This window comes from Cyanistes caeruleus, chromosome 6, assembly GCF_971803275.1.
Source record: "Cyanistes caeruleus chromosome 6, bCyaCae1.hap1.1, whole genome shotgun sequence".
Classification (NCBI taxonomy): Eukaryota; Metazoa; Chordata; class Aves; order Passeriformes; family Paridae; genus Cyanistes; species Cyanistes caeruleus.
In genome coordinates, this window is record NC_141706.1 from 6,762,793 (window position 1) to 6,777,943 (window position 15,151).

Consider the following 15,151-nt stretch of genomic DNA (forward strand, 5'->3'; position numbering starts at 1 on the left):
TCTTTTAAAGAGGATGTGAAAATTAGGGATCTCAGCAGAGATTAACAGTAGATTTCTGCATTATACTACAGCATATTTTTGATAGGCACTTTGTAAGAAAGGGGTAGAATTCATTAATCCTTCCCCCTTACCGTGAAAGGAGAAAGTTGTAAAGTGATTTGACTTTGGTTTGTCTCAGCTTCAACCTTTCTGTGCACATTTCAAACCTATTTATTTGTCACACCCTGTGGTGGTAAGCTTTTTAAAATTTTCCTTAATCTGAACTGTAACTGGTGCTGTTTTTTGCCCTGCAATTAAAGGCAGAAGCCTAGAGGACACTGAGCTCTCTTAAAATGCCTTTCCTGCCCCTGCAGTCCTGCAGTGCAGTAGATCCATGGGGAGTGGAAAATTGAGCAAATGTGTGGCATTCAAAGTCAGGTTCTGCTGGGTTTAAACCAGTGAGGTCAGGATGTCCAGTCCTGGGAGAAACAGCTCTGGCAGCCTCCATAGCAACTGGGAAACACTGGCAGCAAAGGGCTCCCTGTGTCCAACAGGCAAAAGGATGAGATTTCTGCATTCAGACTAAATCCAATTGGACTGGGTGTATTGTTACCAGTAGCTGGTAAGTCTAAAATACTGCTGTGCCAATGTACTTGGAAATTGTCCAAGAAAAGCAGCATAATTGCCTTTGTCAATGCACTGTTTTTTGTAAAAACAGGGGTCCTTACTCTGTGCTGATGTGCTTTAATGTAGAAGTGATAGTTGCCTTTCTTTGCAAAGTATTACTGATTCCATCTTGTTTTGGTTTATAACAGGAGTTTATGCAGTTGTGAAATAAGTGGATATATTGTGCTGATTTTCTGACTTAAATATGAATTTTGCAGCTGTTAATCCACTCTTCTTACTGGGTTTGCTGTGCTGGTTTTCTGAAGTTATGTATCTGTCTGGGAGTCTCCATAAAAAAAGACCTCCAGATCATATTTCTTAGATAAGAGACAAAATATCATCTAAACATGAGTGCTTAAACTGCATTTTGTAAAATAAATTAAGCACTTAAATTTTATAGGTTGTTGAATTTCCATGCAAATTTTTTTCTGAGTGTTTCTAAGCAATATTTAAAAAGAAAAAAATTAATGGAAGCTTGCCTACTACATCTTTTGAAATTACCAGAGATAGCATCATATCATTGATCTTACTGTGACAGCCTCTGAATAGTTATCACTTGTCACATCTGAGCATCTCATTCTTTCTCATTGCAAGCCATAATCCTACTGTTAATAAAACATGACAGGACAGCTGAAAGATCAAAATATTTCCTCTTAATACATCACTATAAATAAATAACAGGGAAATATAATCTAACATCAAGTTCAAAACCTGTCACATTTACTCAGCTTGTCAACTTCAGCTCTAATTTCTGTCTCAACTTGTAAAATAGGGAAGGTTTGCCTGGGTTTGTGTACAAGAAAGCTTTAAAGGAAGAATGTAGGTACAAAAAAACAGAGCTGGGTGTTACAGAAGGAAACAAATATTGGAGGGAGATGAAAGTTATTATTTTCCTGGGGATTTTCACAGCATTTAGAGTTTCCTTGGGTGTTTCTACCCTTTTCCAGGTTAGGATTTGGGTGAGTGAAGATCACTGAAGTCAGTGCTGTAGGCTCATCTGGCCAAATGCCAGTCTGAATATTTTTAATTCAGTGTTTTTAAACAAAAACAAACAATTAATCAAAATTACTGGATTCTTGAGGCAGCACTTGCTTGTGTTAGAAATGCCAATATGCTGTCTCTTTTCTTCCCACAGATCACGACTGAGTCCTGCAGGTAGCAGCTTTTCCAAGCATGGCTGCTTTGGAAGGGTGCCTGCCTGGGGGTCCCAGGTACTGCAGTGTGAGGCCAGCTTTGAACAAGTTTTCACGTTCCACTGTCATATCCACAGTTAACCCCTGCTGCAGGAGCTCTTTTCTTGTGTATCCTGCCTGGATTGCTGAGCCCCTTGCCCCCCAGAGGTAAAATCAAGTTCCTGTTTAAGTCTGTGGTTTGTTTTTTTCCATGATAACTAATAGGATAAACCAGGCTGGTGTGTCAGATTAATAATTAACAGCTTGAACATCATTTGAGCTTTCCCACGCCTGCACTGGCTGTTTTTGAGATGTATTAACTAAAGTTATTTGCTGCCTTGGCGATTATGAAGAGCATAGCCTGAGTAAGCCTCCTATCAAAGAAACATTCCTTTAATATTATTGGGATAAATAAAAGCATCTTGCATTAACAGTCATCTTCCATAAAATGTTTCTAATGCTTTGTGACAGGGGATTATTTTCCCAGTTTTGAGCTAGAATGTGTCATCAAGCAGCAGCTTTGTTGTTTACTTCTCTCCTTTGCTGTTCCCTGAATGCTCCAGTGTGAGCCACCAGCTCAGGACTCTGGAGCGCACCTATGCCGTGCTCTGTGCTGCAGATCAGGATCTTTTCTCCTGATCCCAAGGGTTGCATTGTCTTGCTAGCTAAACAGCAAAGGGGCTGGGGCAAGTAATGCTGGCCCAGGATGCCATCATGCTCCCGGCTCACTTCCTGTAATCCCCGAAGCAAAGAAATCTGAGTAAAAGCAGGCACTGATGTATTTTTCCCAAAATCAAGGATTTATCCCAGCACAAGCAAGTTTTCTGTTTCTTCCTACACTATTTGGCCTGTGGGAGTGCTACAGAACGAGGTGAAGTGTTCCAGTTCTTAAATCTTACAAGGTTGTTTTTTTTTCATGACCTACAGAATCTATTTCTTCCAGGGCTGACCCATTTTCTTTTCTTGGAGGTGCCCGTGGATCAGCCACTGCGTCCCCTCCCCTGGCCCAGCATGGAAGAGACTGGGACAATCAGGAGGCACAGACAGCAACGTGCCTGTGCTGGCTAGAGGGGAGCAAGATGGGTTTTATTACCATGGCACAGTAAAAGAGGAGATAGAGGTGAGTGATGGTTACTGTGTGGTTGTTGGGGGGGATGTGTAATAGGGAGCAGTCCTCACACACCACCTGAGTTCAGTGTAGCACTTTCTGGTTCAGCTGATGAGCTGAGAGAACAGACCACCAGGACAGCAGGTGCTTGAGCAGCCTTGTGCTGGTGCTGGGCACTGAGCCAGGCTCAGCCAGCCCGAATGCTGCTGCCAGCAGTGTAGGGGCTGCTGTTGTGTGTAGACACAGAACCATGAACAGCACAGGAAAAGGGTTTGTGTTTTATGTACACACGTCCAGCTTGAGTCAGCCACAGACCAATGGCTCAGGGTCTTTCCAGAAAGGTTAGTGAGAGCTTTAATTCATTGGTTTGTTGGCACTTAAAACTGAACACAAAAAAGAGCCTGTTCTTTCTCAAGAACAGGGAAGTACCATGTCTCATTGTTGATGGAAAGTCTCTTGACAGGCCTTAATATAAAAGAAAATAAAAACTCCCAACAATCCCCTCCCAAGAAGCAGAGCTAGTGTTGTATGTAATGAGGAAGGAATTGGGCATGACTGAAGAGCAGGTCTGAATGGTGTCAGTGTCCCTTGTTCCTTGGCACACACAGCATAGTTTGTGAAATACACTTGTCTGTAGCTTTTTCTCTTGGGAAAGGAAATCCAGATCCTAGTAGCAGTGAATCTGAACATATGCTTCACTCATCTTGCTTTCAAGGTGAGGCTCATGGAGGTTTTTTGGGCTGTCTCAATGCTGAAGTCACGCCACACACTAGCTGCTGTTCAGGCTTGTTTTGCCCTACTCATATAGGCACAGGATGGCCTTCTAACAAAAGTTGCATTACCTGGCACATTATGGACTGTTCTTCAGTGGAATTGTTATTTTCTTCCTGGTAACAGGGTGAACGAGGCATGTTCCTGGTAGAGTTTGCCAAACCACTTGTGTCACGTGGAAGGCATCCAGTGAGTGTGCAAAAAACAGCACAGGATGACATCCTGGAATATGTGAATGGGATGAAGCACTCCTTGCTCCCTGGAGACAGAGTGCTGGCACCCTGGGAGCCAGACAGGGCCAGGTACGGCCCAGGAACTGTCCTCAGGGGCATTGAGACAAGGGATCCCTTACGAGGTAAGAAAAGAGCTGCTCTCTTCCTCCTCTTGTTCCTCTGGCACACCAGGGAGGCTGTCAGGATAAACTCTTGTCAGGGTGCTGCTGCCAGAGAAATAACAGAGCACAGCCTACAGCTTAGTGCTGCTCCAAGCCTGCAGGAGCTGATGGATATCTGTGTGTAACCTCACCAGAGGGACCCTAAGGAAGTTGTGACCCATAAAAATGAAGTCATCTGTGTCTGTGGGTGTAGCTGGGGCAAGGCTGTGTTTGCCATGTGCAGGACTGTGGCCTTTTCATGACAGATACAAGTGAGACAGCTTCCAGGAAGCATTCATCAGAGCTTAAATGCTCACATTTGTACCAAATGGTACATCTGGGGGTGATTTTATCACCCAGACGTAGGAGATTTCAACAGCTCATTCATTTTTCCTGTGTCTGACAGTCAAGCTCCACTGACTTAAAAAATACTATTCTCAGAGCACCACTGCTAACTTTGGCAGCAACAACAAAAATTACTGTCATCGTTTTCTTGTTCATCTGATGACAGACTGGGAGGAAAGATGCTTCCAGGCCTGTTGTTTTAGTGATGGTGCCCAGGCTGCCCACTCACCTCTGTGACCCTGTGGTGAGGTGTTAGAGAGGGGCAAGAGTTGATCCTACCTCTTGAAAGTGCATAAAGCTGCAGAGCCTGATCTGCCAGTGTGCACTGCCCAGGCAGGCCAGCTGCTTAAGGCTGCTTACTTTTTCTCTTAACAGCCTCAGAAGATGAAGAAATTGTTGTCCAGTTCTGGAATGACAAGCAAGTGAAACTCCCCTGTGGTGTGGCTCTGTGGATCCCTCCTAGCCTGTGGGAGAGGATTGTGGAGATGATCCACATGCCCTTCACCAGCAGGGTGAAGCCCAGACCAAGCCAGGACACTAACTCTTGTATTTTTCCCTGCAGTCCTAAGCCAGCCCTGATTCCTGCTTGTGCTGTATGTAGCCTTGCCAAGCACTGCTTACTCTGCTCTCCCTGCTGGCCACATTTCCACCAGCGCTGTGCTGGTGGGATCTGCTGTTCATCAGCCTGGGTAAGGAGCATCTGCTGCTGCCATCCCTGTGCTGGTGCCTGGTGGCCTCTTCCCTCCAGATCTCTCATCTTTCAGGACAAAGCTGAAGAGGCAGAGTCCAGCAGTGAGCTCTCTCCAGGCCTTCTAGAACTGAAAGGCACAAAACAAGGAGAAGCTGCAGCTGTGGCAACATCTTCTCCCTCTTCTGATTCAGAGTGGGATCTGAAGCCATCCCTCACTAAGAGTACTGTGGGGGACAGTGCTGTTAACCCAGGCTCCAGCTGTCTTGAAAAGCCCAGGCTAAAGGATTCTGCAAGACCTGAGGGGAAGTACTGGAAAAGAAGCCACCAAAAGTCCCATTCCAGTAATTCAGGTACCTTCAAACAACCCCACAGGGAAGCAGTTGTCAGAGGGAACAAAAAAGTCTTCTGGGCAGGGCAGTCACTTTGCCTGCAGGTTATTTGAATTAATACTGTGAATTTGCATATCAGACTGATCCAATTCTTCTTCTCCCCAATGTTTCTGCTGCCTCATCTGCCTCCTCCTTTGGCAATTCCTGCCATGGAAAACTACCAGAACAATTAATTTCATTTGGAAGCACAGATATCCCTCTCTGTTTCCTGTCATTTTCCTACGCCTTTTATGATGCTAACATCTTCATTAACCTGCACAGTTCCCATTCAGAATAATCCAAAAATATTCCTTTTAGGCTTAAAGTGCATTTTTCTCTCTTCTGAAATGAATGTGTCTCCATCTCAGTTCTGGTTTCACTCTTAGATACGATTTTGCTCCTTCCCAGGACCTGGAAGTTGTAGCAGCACATGTACAAAGGGCCAGCTGGAATCCAAAGCCGTGTCCCCTGGGGGCACATCTAGCGTGGCCCCAGCTCAGCAGAGTGCAATGTTTGAAAGCATTGAGCAGACCCCCAGAGGGCAACTCACACTGAAAGAGATCCTAAGAGACCAAGATTTCAAGCCATCATTGAGGGTAAAGTAATCTGTATTAATACTGCAGTTATGTAAGCAGGAGGCTTGTATGAGTGAAAAAAAATATTGTAAACTGTTTGGAACCTGGCAAGAAAACGACATTGTAAATTAACTGCTTCCTAAGGCCATCCACCTGTTTTGTGACAGGTAGGAAAGTTCTCCACTAATGAAACCAAAAATCCCTAAGCCTTAAGGAAGGGTTGAAGCTACTTGGTAAATTGGAAGCAATTGTCAGTAGCCATGTGAGCATTCAATAATTCAGATTTCAGTTCAGAAACCTGCCAAATGCCCATTGACATGTACCCAATGAAGCCCTATGTTAAATCCATGGAAAAGTGCTGTGCTCTGCCAATCAAACTGCGATAGTCACAATCTCTGCCTCTGAGAGATAAAAGCAGATTCTTTAGTAAAGAGTCTTTGCTGAGTTTCTTCTCTTCTTCACTAGAGGCAGCCAGTTTAAACAGCAGATTCCTACTGTGAAGCTGGGGCATACAGAGTAAGTAAACTGTGTCACAGCTAGGAAAACCACCACTACCCTGGTTTGTAGGCCTGGTTTCTCTCATACTTGAAAAAAAAAAAAATTCAGAACATGAATGCTAAAAGAAGCAAACACAGAAATGAGGAGGAAAACAACTTACAGGAAGAAGGGGAAGATGAAAGAGAATGTCAGGATCAACAGAAACAGTGCTCTGCACAAGAGCATCAGGGTACAATTAGTAAATTATATACGTGAAATCAAATATTAGCTTCTCTGTACCTTCATGCTCTTGCTACTGTGAGCTGACTTCAAAGTAAAACTTGAAATGTTCTAAACTTGCATGTTTAGAGATGAATCCATTAATAACATGTCTCAGTGAATGGAGAATATAGGAATACATCTTGTATTCTCACAATTGTACTCATTCATTTTAAGCAGATGCCAGCTTTTCAACTGTATGGTTCCTACTTTCTATTCTACTTTATTGCTAAAATAATCATAGTTACATAACTACACACCTTTGTAATTGATTTCCTAGGTTTTTCAGGCCAGTATGGAACTCCAGGCAGGCATACTCTGTGTTAGCAGTGTCAGAGCTGTGCACTGAAGTGACATGAGTTGCCTTTCGGTAAAACTAATAAGAAAACAGAATTGTTTCATTGCAGCCCCAAAGCAGCAGCATGAATCACAGAAGTGGATGCAGAGTGGTAATACAGGGCATAATGACAGAATTTCGTTCCTGTAAAATAGCCCTTGGTGATTTTAAACCCAGAAGATCCATTGCTACTCTGAGATAGCTGAAGCAGTTTTATCACATGATACAGGCTGCATCAGAATTGGCTTGCAGCAAACAAGTGGAGTTAGAGGACAGGCTTCCCAGAGGAACTCTCTGGGGGGCTGATGTCCCCTCACTGCAGTCAACAAAATCCTCCTGACTTCTGAAGTAGGAAAGTTTATAATCAAGCCCTAACAGCTTCTGAAAATCCTTTTGTTTTGTGAAATTGTGTGTTTCAACAGTAAAGTTTTAAAGTCTGCTTTCTGTACTAGCACAGAAAATAGACTAGAAAGGCTATGTGAGGCAGAGGTACAGCCAGCAAAGCAGCAGTTAACAAAGACACTGATGCTTTTTTTAGACCAGACTTCTGAGGGATTTGTTTTCTGTCCTCCAGGAAGAAGGCTTTGCAGCATCAGAAAAACAAAGTTATAAAGCAGCATCAGATGATAAATGTAAAGTGACTTCTGCTGGAGATGACAAACCTGATGTTACAGACCCTGTCAGACCTCACTTGCAACAAAACTGAGAGTCAGTTTTGTCTGGTCAGCCAGAATTCAGTACATGTACAACTGATCAAGTTCAGGGGCTGAAATTTCAGGTAAACTGCTTCTACTGTATCAGTGTTATATCTTTTAAATTAACCAAGTTCTGATTTAGGTACTGTTTCAGTAGAATATCTTAATGGATGACTATATAATTTTAATAAGTGAGAAGCTCTTCTTTCACTGACATCAAACGTACGCATTCTCATTCTTTATTCCAAAGTGCTACTATAAATTCCTAATTATTTGGAATTGGCTTTACAATTCTGGAGAGATCAGATGAACTAGTATAAGCACTAAAACCTGAACAGATGCACAGTAAGAGGCCAATAAAGCAAGAGACCCCCCACTTGTCTACAGCTCTCTGGAGTGAGGCACAAAAATTCAGCAAAGCAGTTTCTGTTTGTAGAAAGCCAGGAGGAACAGAGAAACAATACAAGCTGGCAGCTGAAAGAATTTTTTTCAGGATTAAAGCACAAGCAGAAGTAGCCAGAGGCTAAAGGACCTGCTACTGTAGATACAAACAACAAAATGATTAGCATTCAAGCCACTGATTTTTATTTCTGATGAAAATGAACTGAAACCTTAGTACTATCAGCTACAAAAAGATAACATCTATGTAGATCACATCACTAATTCTAAACATGGAATCTGGTCCTTTGGGAAAGTTAAGCATCCAGGGAGTTCTGTTAGTGTTAGCTCATGTTTAAAGCATATGAACTCGGCCCCAAGCTGCAGTGTGCAGTTGCTCAGCACTAAGTTGGATAATTTAGGGTACCCCAGAGCCATCAGAAAAGGGGTTTAGCATGGTCTGCAAAGAGACAGAACTTGAATCAATAACTCACATGCCTAGACTGAACAGCTGACACGTTTCAGCACATTTCTGAGTTGGGGTTCTAGGGTAGTGAATTTCATTTGTATTTCACTTTAGCAGACTAGCAAAAGTACAGATAGGAGAGTGGCTGGTGAGCCAGCTTCTCTAAAATCAGTGCTAGCCTACAGAAGCTAATGTCCACCCATATTCATACCACATGGGTCATTCTTTCTCTGGTCAGCACTGTGACATGGGGGTTCTCTCTGAGGATAATACAAAAGAAGCTGTCATCACAAAGGCTTGATCATGTATTTTATTCCACTGATTGTATCTTTAATTGTTTAGAGCAGAAGAATCTGGAATTACAGTCACATAATTAGATTTAAAAGGCACACAATGTACAAATATTTATAAAAATCAATGTACAAAGTGAGCTGCATATAATTGCATTAAGTAGAAAACAAATATACAGGCCATAAAAATGGAGTCCCAAAGAGGAAGCTACTATTAAAGTGCTAACAAGAAAAAGATATTTACAGTTCATTAAATGCATTAAAATGAGCCTCGTGTTTTATTCCTGCTATTGCCAGGAGACAACAAATATCACAGAACAAAAGTTAAATCAATACTTTGTCCTGCATTGACATCTACTACGTGGGTTTGTTCCACCATGTCTTCTGAGATTGCTGTGACAGAATAGACACCAGGAGAAACTTCAATGTAGAAGTCTTTGGAAGGTCTTCTGGGCTTTAAGATAAAAAAAAAATATTGTGTTTGGGTAAAAAATTATATTTCAGCTGCTGTATAAATGTACAAAGATTTTTCTAAATATATAGAAGGCAGTGCAAACAGAACTTCAAAATGTTTTTGTCAGTACAAAAATTAGCAAATGCCATACTCAAAGTATTTCAGCTAATGTTTTGATCAGTGGAAGTAATCACTGTGCTGTAATTTATGTCTTATAAAACTGAAATTTACCAACCTAGACAGTTCTGAACATAAACCTGGGAATTCCCATTCCCTATATCAAGGGTGCTCTCACTAATTTATACTGTGGTACAGATTCAGTGTTTCTCATCTTTTGTGGCTTAGAAGTTCCTGAAATTGAATTGCTGAGGTGTTAGGCTTTGAAAAATAAACAGTTTTGTTCTCCTTGAGGAACAGGAGTCTCCAGAGCCTGTGGGAGGGCCAAGTGCAAGAATGCCACAATCTGGTTCCTAACTAACTGTGCAGGTCTCTGTATGCCCATTTGATTGACATGATTGTGAATGCACCGTTGGTTAAACTTCTGTGCCAAGGTCTCCAGATCTGTCACAATTTTTAACCAGCTTGATTCAAAATGATAAAAGAAATGCTAGTAAATGCTTCCACTTAAAACCAAAGTATTCTGCACACTTACTCTTTGACAGCAAGTTTGAGCTTGGCGGGGTTCTACAGAACCTTCAGTCCTCTGGAAAGAAAAATATAATTATTTTCTAATGATCCAGCACACAAGGCAAATCCAGGCCAAGAGAGGGGATGCTTTAGGTGCATGAAATTTTCCCCTCCAGAAAAGGATGGATAGGACACTGATTGGTGCCACAAGAAGTGACTCTGCCTTCCCCCAACCCAGCACAGGCTTGGATCAGTCCAGGTGTTTTTATGTCCATAAGGTCAACCTACATACATGAGTGTGAGTGTCACAGACATCAGGGGGATATAACCCATGCCCCACAGCAAGGGAAAGGAATAACCTTCCATCAAAACCAGAAGTTTCCTACTTACCTCTTCTTCTGTGGAGTCTGTCTTTCTTTCTGCTGACTTGCCATGGTATTTGCAGAAGTGTTTGATTTCATTCTCTTTGTACTTGTTGGCTGCCACAGCACCATAGTACTTCTGGACAGAAAGAAACAGAAAATATCATGTGGGAGGTATCAAACCACACTTGCAGCTGCTGCAGATTGACAATTGAAATTAGAACTACACAGATACTGATGCTGTGTATGAGTTGGCTGTTTGTTCTCTGTGAGGGTGAAAACAGTGTCTGTATCTCCAGAGGCCACCTGCCTTCTGGTACAGGACTCCATCAGACAGGCTGATTTGAGCTGCCTGTTTCCTGACACAATATGTAGGGCAGGGACTCCGACACCTTAGAACTGAATTAGTGAAAATGTCAGAAGGAATACTCTGGAAATGCCTCCCTGACCAGGCAGGTCAAGAGAAGCCCTGGTGGAAGAAGGCATTGTGTATGAGTCCTTAGGAGGATATGTATGCAAGGCAGGTGCAGTGAAGATGGGTTCTGCAGGGCATGTACAGCAGCAGTGCTCTAAAAGCAGAATATGTTAATACTGAAAATGAGTCAGTAAAGAAGCTGAAGTGTCTTCAAGGCTGGTTTTCACAGCAGATTTGGGAAGTGTATTTAAGCACACAGCAGCCTTCTTCTGGTCCTACTGCAGACATACTGGCATCTTCCTCACTGCAAATTCAACACTTGAGTACAGTTCTGCTGCCATCTGTTGTCACCACAGAACTCCTCACAAGGTTACCTTTTTAATCACAGGGACCAAAAACATCCAAAATATCTCTTATTTTACTGATGTTTTTCTTGTCCCTGACTGTCAAGACTAAATATAACAAAAATAAGGCAAATAATTCTTGTTTCCAAATCTGCTGCTGTGCTTTATTTCTTGAGCTTATGCACAAATCAACGGATCTGGTTGCTCATATTGCAGTTTTTGTGAAGCTACAAAATATATCAAATGCTCTGACCTTGTGCATAATGCTTCACAGAGCATCTCTTTTACATGATGGCACAGAGCAAAGATATGAAATCCAACTTTTGGTGAGTAATGGGTAAATTTTGATGCCTCAGTAGCCCCAAACATCTCATCTTAAACGACAAGTTTAATTATTTGCATTCAAGTGCCTAAATTGTTGTGTCCAGCTGTGGATTTTTATTTGCACTTTGTAAACTTTACTTTCATGGTTTCTGACAGTTCCCCCTTTTTATGACTCTTCTCTACAGAAATGACTGAAGCAGTACTGTCCTGGCTGATGCATAAATGTGGAAGTCATCCACTGCTTGTTACAACTTTAATACTCTTAAAAAGGCACAAGATAGACCCAAAGAATAATTTAGGTTGGAAAATACCCTTAGATCAGAGTCCAACTGCAAACTTAGCACTGCCAAGTCACTGATAAGGATGAGTCTCCTTTGTTTCATCTTGTGTAAAACTCTATTCTGCCCCAGTTGTTTTAGGATTAACTGGTTACTTTGAAATTACAAAGGAGTTGCTTAGGAGCTAATCGCTTGGTGTGCTGAAGTACTGTTTTCTCTAATTTAATTGCAGACTTAGGCTCTGTATTAGCCCTGCAGGCAGTGAGCTCCCTGCTGTGTTAGGATAACAGATCCCAAGGGGCACAAACTGCTATGGAATCCTCAGACATCAGTGCAGTAGCTGGTCTGCAGGGCTGTGCTCACAAGGATGGGCTGGCAGAGGCTGGCTCCCAGTCTGAGCAGCAGAGCAGTGACACCTGCCAGAGCCAGCACGAGAACAGTGACCTGTGCATCCGGGCACCGAACCTCTCAATTTCTGCTCATCCCAAACAAAGAACTGAACCCACACTCCTTACCCAGTAGCAACTTCCCAGATCCAGTTTGACCTGGTTTTGTCTGGGCTAGAGGAAGTTTTCCTCCTAGTTACTGGCATGGTGCTATGTTTTGGATTTAGTACGAGTTAGTGTTGATAACAAACTGATGTTTTGGTTTTTGTGGAGTAGTGCTCGCTCTAAGTCAAGGACTTTTCTCATGCTCTGCCAGTGGGGAGGTGCACAAAAAGCTGTAAGTGAGCAGGGCTGTGACAACTGACCCAAACTAGCCAGAAGGAAATTCCATACCATAGAATGTCATGGATATAAACAGGGAGAGTTGTCTGAGGGGCTGAGTGCTGTTTGGGGACTGGCTGGGCACGGGTCAGTGGGTGGTGAGCAACTGTAGCGTGCATTACTTGTTCTTCTTGGGTTTTATTTCTCTCTCCCTTTTCCACCACAATTATTACTGTTATTATCATTGGTATTGTCTTATTTTACTTTGTTTCAGTTAATAAACTGCTCTTGTATCAACCCACGAGTTTTATTTTCTCCAGGCTCTCCTCCCCATCCTGCCAGGGGAGGTGGGCACGGAGGCAGTGAGCTGTATGGTACTTAGTTGCTGGTGGGGTTAAATCACAACAGCAACACTGCTGGGGGGAGAAGGGTTTAAATTCAAAACAAACTCAGGACACAAAGCATCTTCTTCAGTCAAGATTCAAACTCTCCCTTACTTCCACCACCTGGAGCAGGACAGCAGCCAGCATGAGTGGCTCAGGTTCCCCTGAGGACAACAAAAGGTTACCATGTGTTCAGGCCGCTTCCCAGCAGAGATACTTTGGAGCACTGGAAACATTCCATACCTTGTGACACAATGTATTTTGTGATGTCACCTGACATTTCCGTCCCTCTAACCATACTGCCCTTCCACCGACAAATGGAGAAACCTTCTGCTGAAGTCTGTACCGAGCACATCACGAACATTCCCCTTTGGACGGGCCCGGGGGTGACCCCTCACCTGGCATTCCTTTGAGACTCCTCTCATCAGCTTCACAGTCGAAGCGAACGCTGCATTCAGGCGCTCCCGCTCTTCGTCCTGCAACGAGAGACGTTCCTGGTCACGGAGCGTGCCGCCCGTCGCTCAGAGCCCGCGGCTGGCGGCACCGAGCCCGGCGGTGTGTCCGGGCAGGCCGCGGGCCGTTTGTATCTCTGTGCATCCATGGATGTGTATCTCCCTGTGTCTGTGGGTCTGTATCTCTGTCTGTGCGTGTGCCCGCGGCTGCGCGCGCGCCACTGACCGGGGCCGCGCCCGCCGCGCGCCGCCGCGCCCGCTCCAGCACGTCGCGAGCCGCCTCCATCCCGCCTTTGCCGCCGCTGCCGCCGCACTGCGCATGCGCCACGCTCCTCCCCGCCGGGGGGCGCTCCCGCCCCGCCCCACCCTCAGCCCGGCCCGGCCCGGCCCCGCCCCACCCTCAGCCCGCTCCGGCCGCGCCCGGTCCGGCTGGGGGCACCGGTGCAGCTCCCGCCGGGATGAGGCCCCGCCGAGGGCTCCAGGGGCTTTGTTCGTCCCTTACACCCGCGCCCTGCCCTGCCGTAACGCGGGAAAGACGCGTCCGGACAGGCTTTCCCTGAAAGGGTCAGTGAGGTGCCCCTGGATGCTGCTCCCCGGATGTCGCCTCTGCGCTACAGCGGGGACGAGCCCATAGAAGCCGGAGGTGCCGAGCCCCGCCGTGCCCCGTGGTCCCTAGTGGGAAGCGGTGCTCCCCGCTCCCTTTTCGTTAAAGTTTTGCGGTACGAGCTGGCAGCGACAGCAGGTGGCGATGTCCGGCCGAGCGGCGCGGGTGCGGGTCAGGGGGCAGAGCTGCTGCGGCACCCGCTCCGCCAGGGAAAGCCCTGGGGCGGTGGGAGAACCACACAGCACTCGGGCCCCTGCCAGCAGCGTTCGCCAAACAAGCCGGTTCTCTCTGTGGGAGCTGGGACTGTCCCAGGAGTGACCAGTAGCCAGGCTACGGTCACCGCTCGGAGTTACCGGAATGGCTTGGGAAGTGGCTGTGGCTGTGTGGGAGTAGAGCTACTTTGAGCCTTCGCTAACCTCGTGTGCACCGAGGTGACGGTAGGAAGGGAAAATAAGCACAAAAACTTCCTTTAAGTCTCATATGGCCAAGGTTAACATGGAGGCCCTGATCCTTCAAGTCCTTCATTCTTGTTGAGAGCTTTGCTAGCTGTAATCTCTTTGACAAGCAAGAAAAATAACCCTCTCCTAGTTTATATTTTATTGTCATCTCCCAGTTGCTTAAGCAGAGCAGCAGCCAGTCCCTGCAATAAACAAGTCCTTCACAGGCTGCCTGTTCGTTAAGACATTGAAAGCCCCCATTCAGTGTTGAAATCCAGCTTAACTTTAAGTTTGGTCTCCTGCACTCACAAGAAAATTTAGGAAAGTTGCTGGAGCGCTTGAGGTCTGGAGAACTGAATGCAACATAAAGGGGGAGAAAAATAATATTTGATAAAAGCAAAGTTAGTGTGTTTGATGTGGTGGAGAAGCAGCCAGAACAGACTGCTTCCTGCTTAATTGGGAGTTGAACATCTTGGCATCGTGCCTTGTTAGCAATGGTCTCCTGGAGAGGTGAGTGGGTTTGCTATGTTGCCGCTCTTGTGAAATAGACTTGGAAAGGCCCTCCTATGTCGTTTTCATAACACGGAGAGAAAACTGTGTTCATTTTTTATTCCTGTCAGGTACTTGTAGCAGTAGCTTGTTGCTCAGTAGGTAAATTATTCGTGCTGTGTTGAAATTTAAACTCCCACCATTTTTTGATGTTTGGTGACACAGTACTCCTTTTGCAGCTGAGTAAATACATCTGTCCCAAGAAGGCTGACAGCTGAAATAGCTTTTGCTTTGAAACACACATT

At 44.8% G+C, this 15,151-nt stretch overlaps 3 protein-coding genes across 12 annotated transcripts in view; 2 read left to right on the forward strand and 1 right to left on the reverse strand.

Moving 5' to 3' along the window:
- The first annotated feature begins 1,785 nt into the window (after positions 1-1,785).
- C6H11orf16 (chromosome 6 C11orf16 homolog) lies at positions 1,786-9,044 on the forward strand. The gene is made up of 6 exons (XM_086892064.1): positions 1,786-1,985; positions 2,787-2,937; positions 3,823-4,051; positions 4,790-5,455; positions 5,882-6,069; positions 7,716-9,044. Exons 1-6 carry the CDS (start codon positions 1,819-1,821, stop codon positions 7,845-7,847), a joined length of 1,533 nt encoding a protein of 510 aa, XP_086748190.1. The 5' UTR covers positions 1,786-1,818; the 3' UTR covers positions 7,848-9,044.
- Positions 8,973-13,712, reverse strand: AKIP1 (A-kinase interacting protein 1). Its single transcript, XM_086892069.1, has 5 exons — positions 13,543-13,712; positions 13,263-13,340; positions 10,442-10,552; positions 10,077-10,127; positions 8,973-9,424 (listed from the first exon to the last, which is right to left on the reverse strand). Exons 1-5 carry the CDS (start codon positions 13,600-13,602, stop codon positions 9,281-9,283), a joined length of 444 nt encoding a protein of 147 aa, XP_086748195.1. The 5' UTR covers positions 13,603-13,712; the 3' UTR covers positions 8,973-9,280.
- The window catches only part of DENND2B (DENN domain containing 2B), a 152,726-nt gene continuing 151,232 nt past the window's right edge, over positions 13,658-15,151 (forward strand). For 3 of the 10 annotated variants that reach the window (XM_086892049.1, XM_086892031.1, XM_086892056.1), the window contains exon 1: positions 13,658-13,880. The gene's annotated coding sequence lies outside the window, so the exon portion shown is untranslated. Of the gene's footprint in view, positions 14,036-14,127; positions 14,868-15,151 lie in introns of those variants that run through there. The other 7 variants (XM_086892043.1, XM_086892032.1, XM_086892059.1 and 4 more) reach the window with 7 other exon arrangements.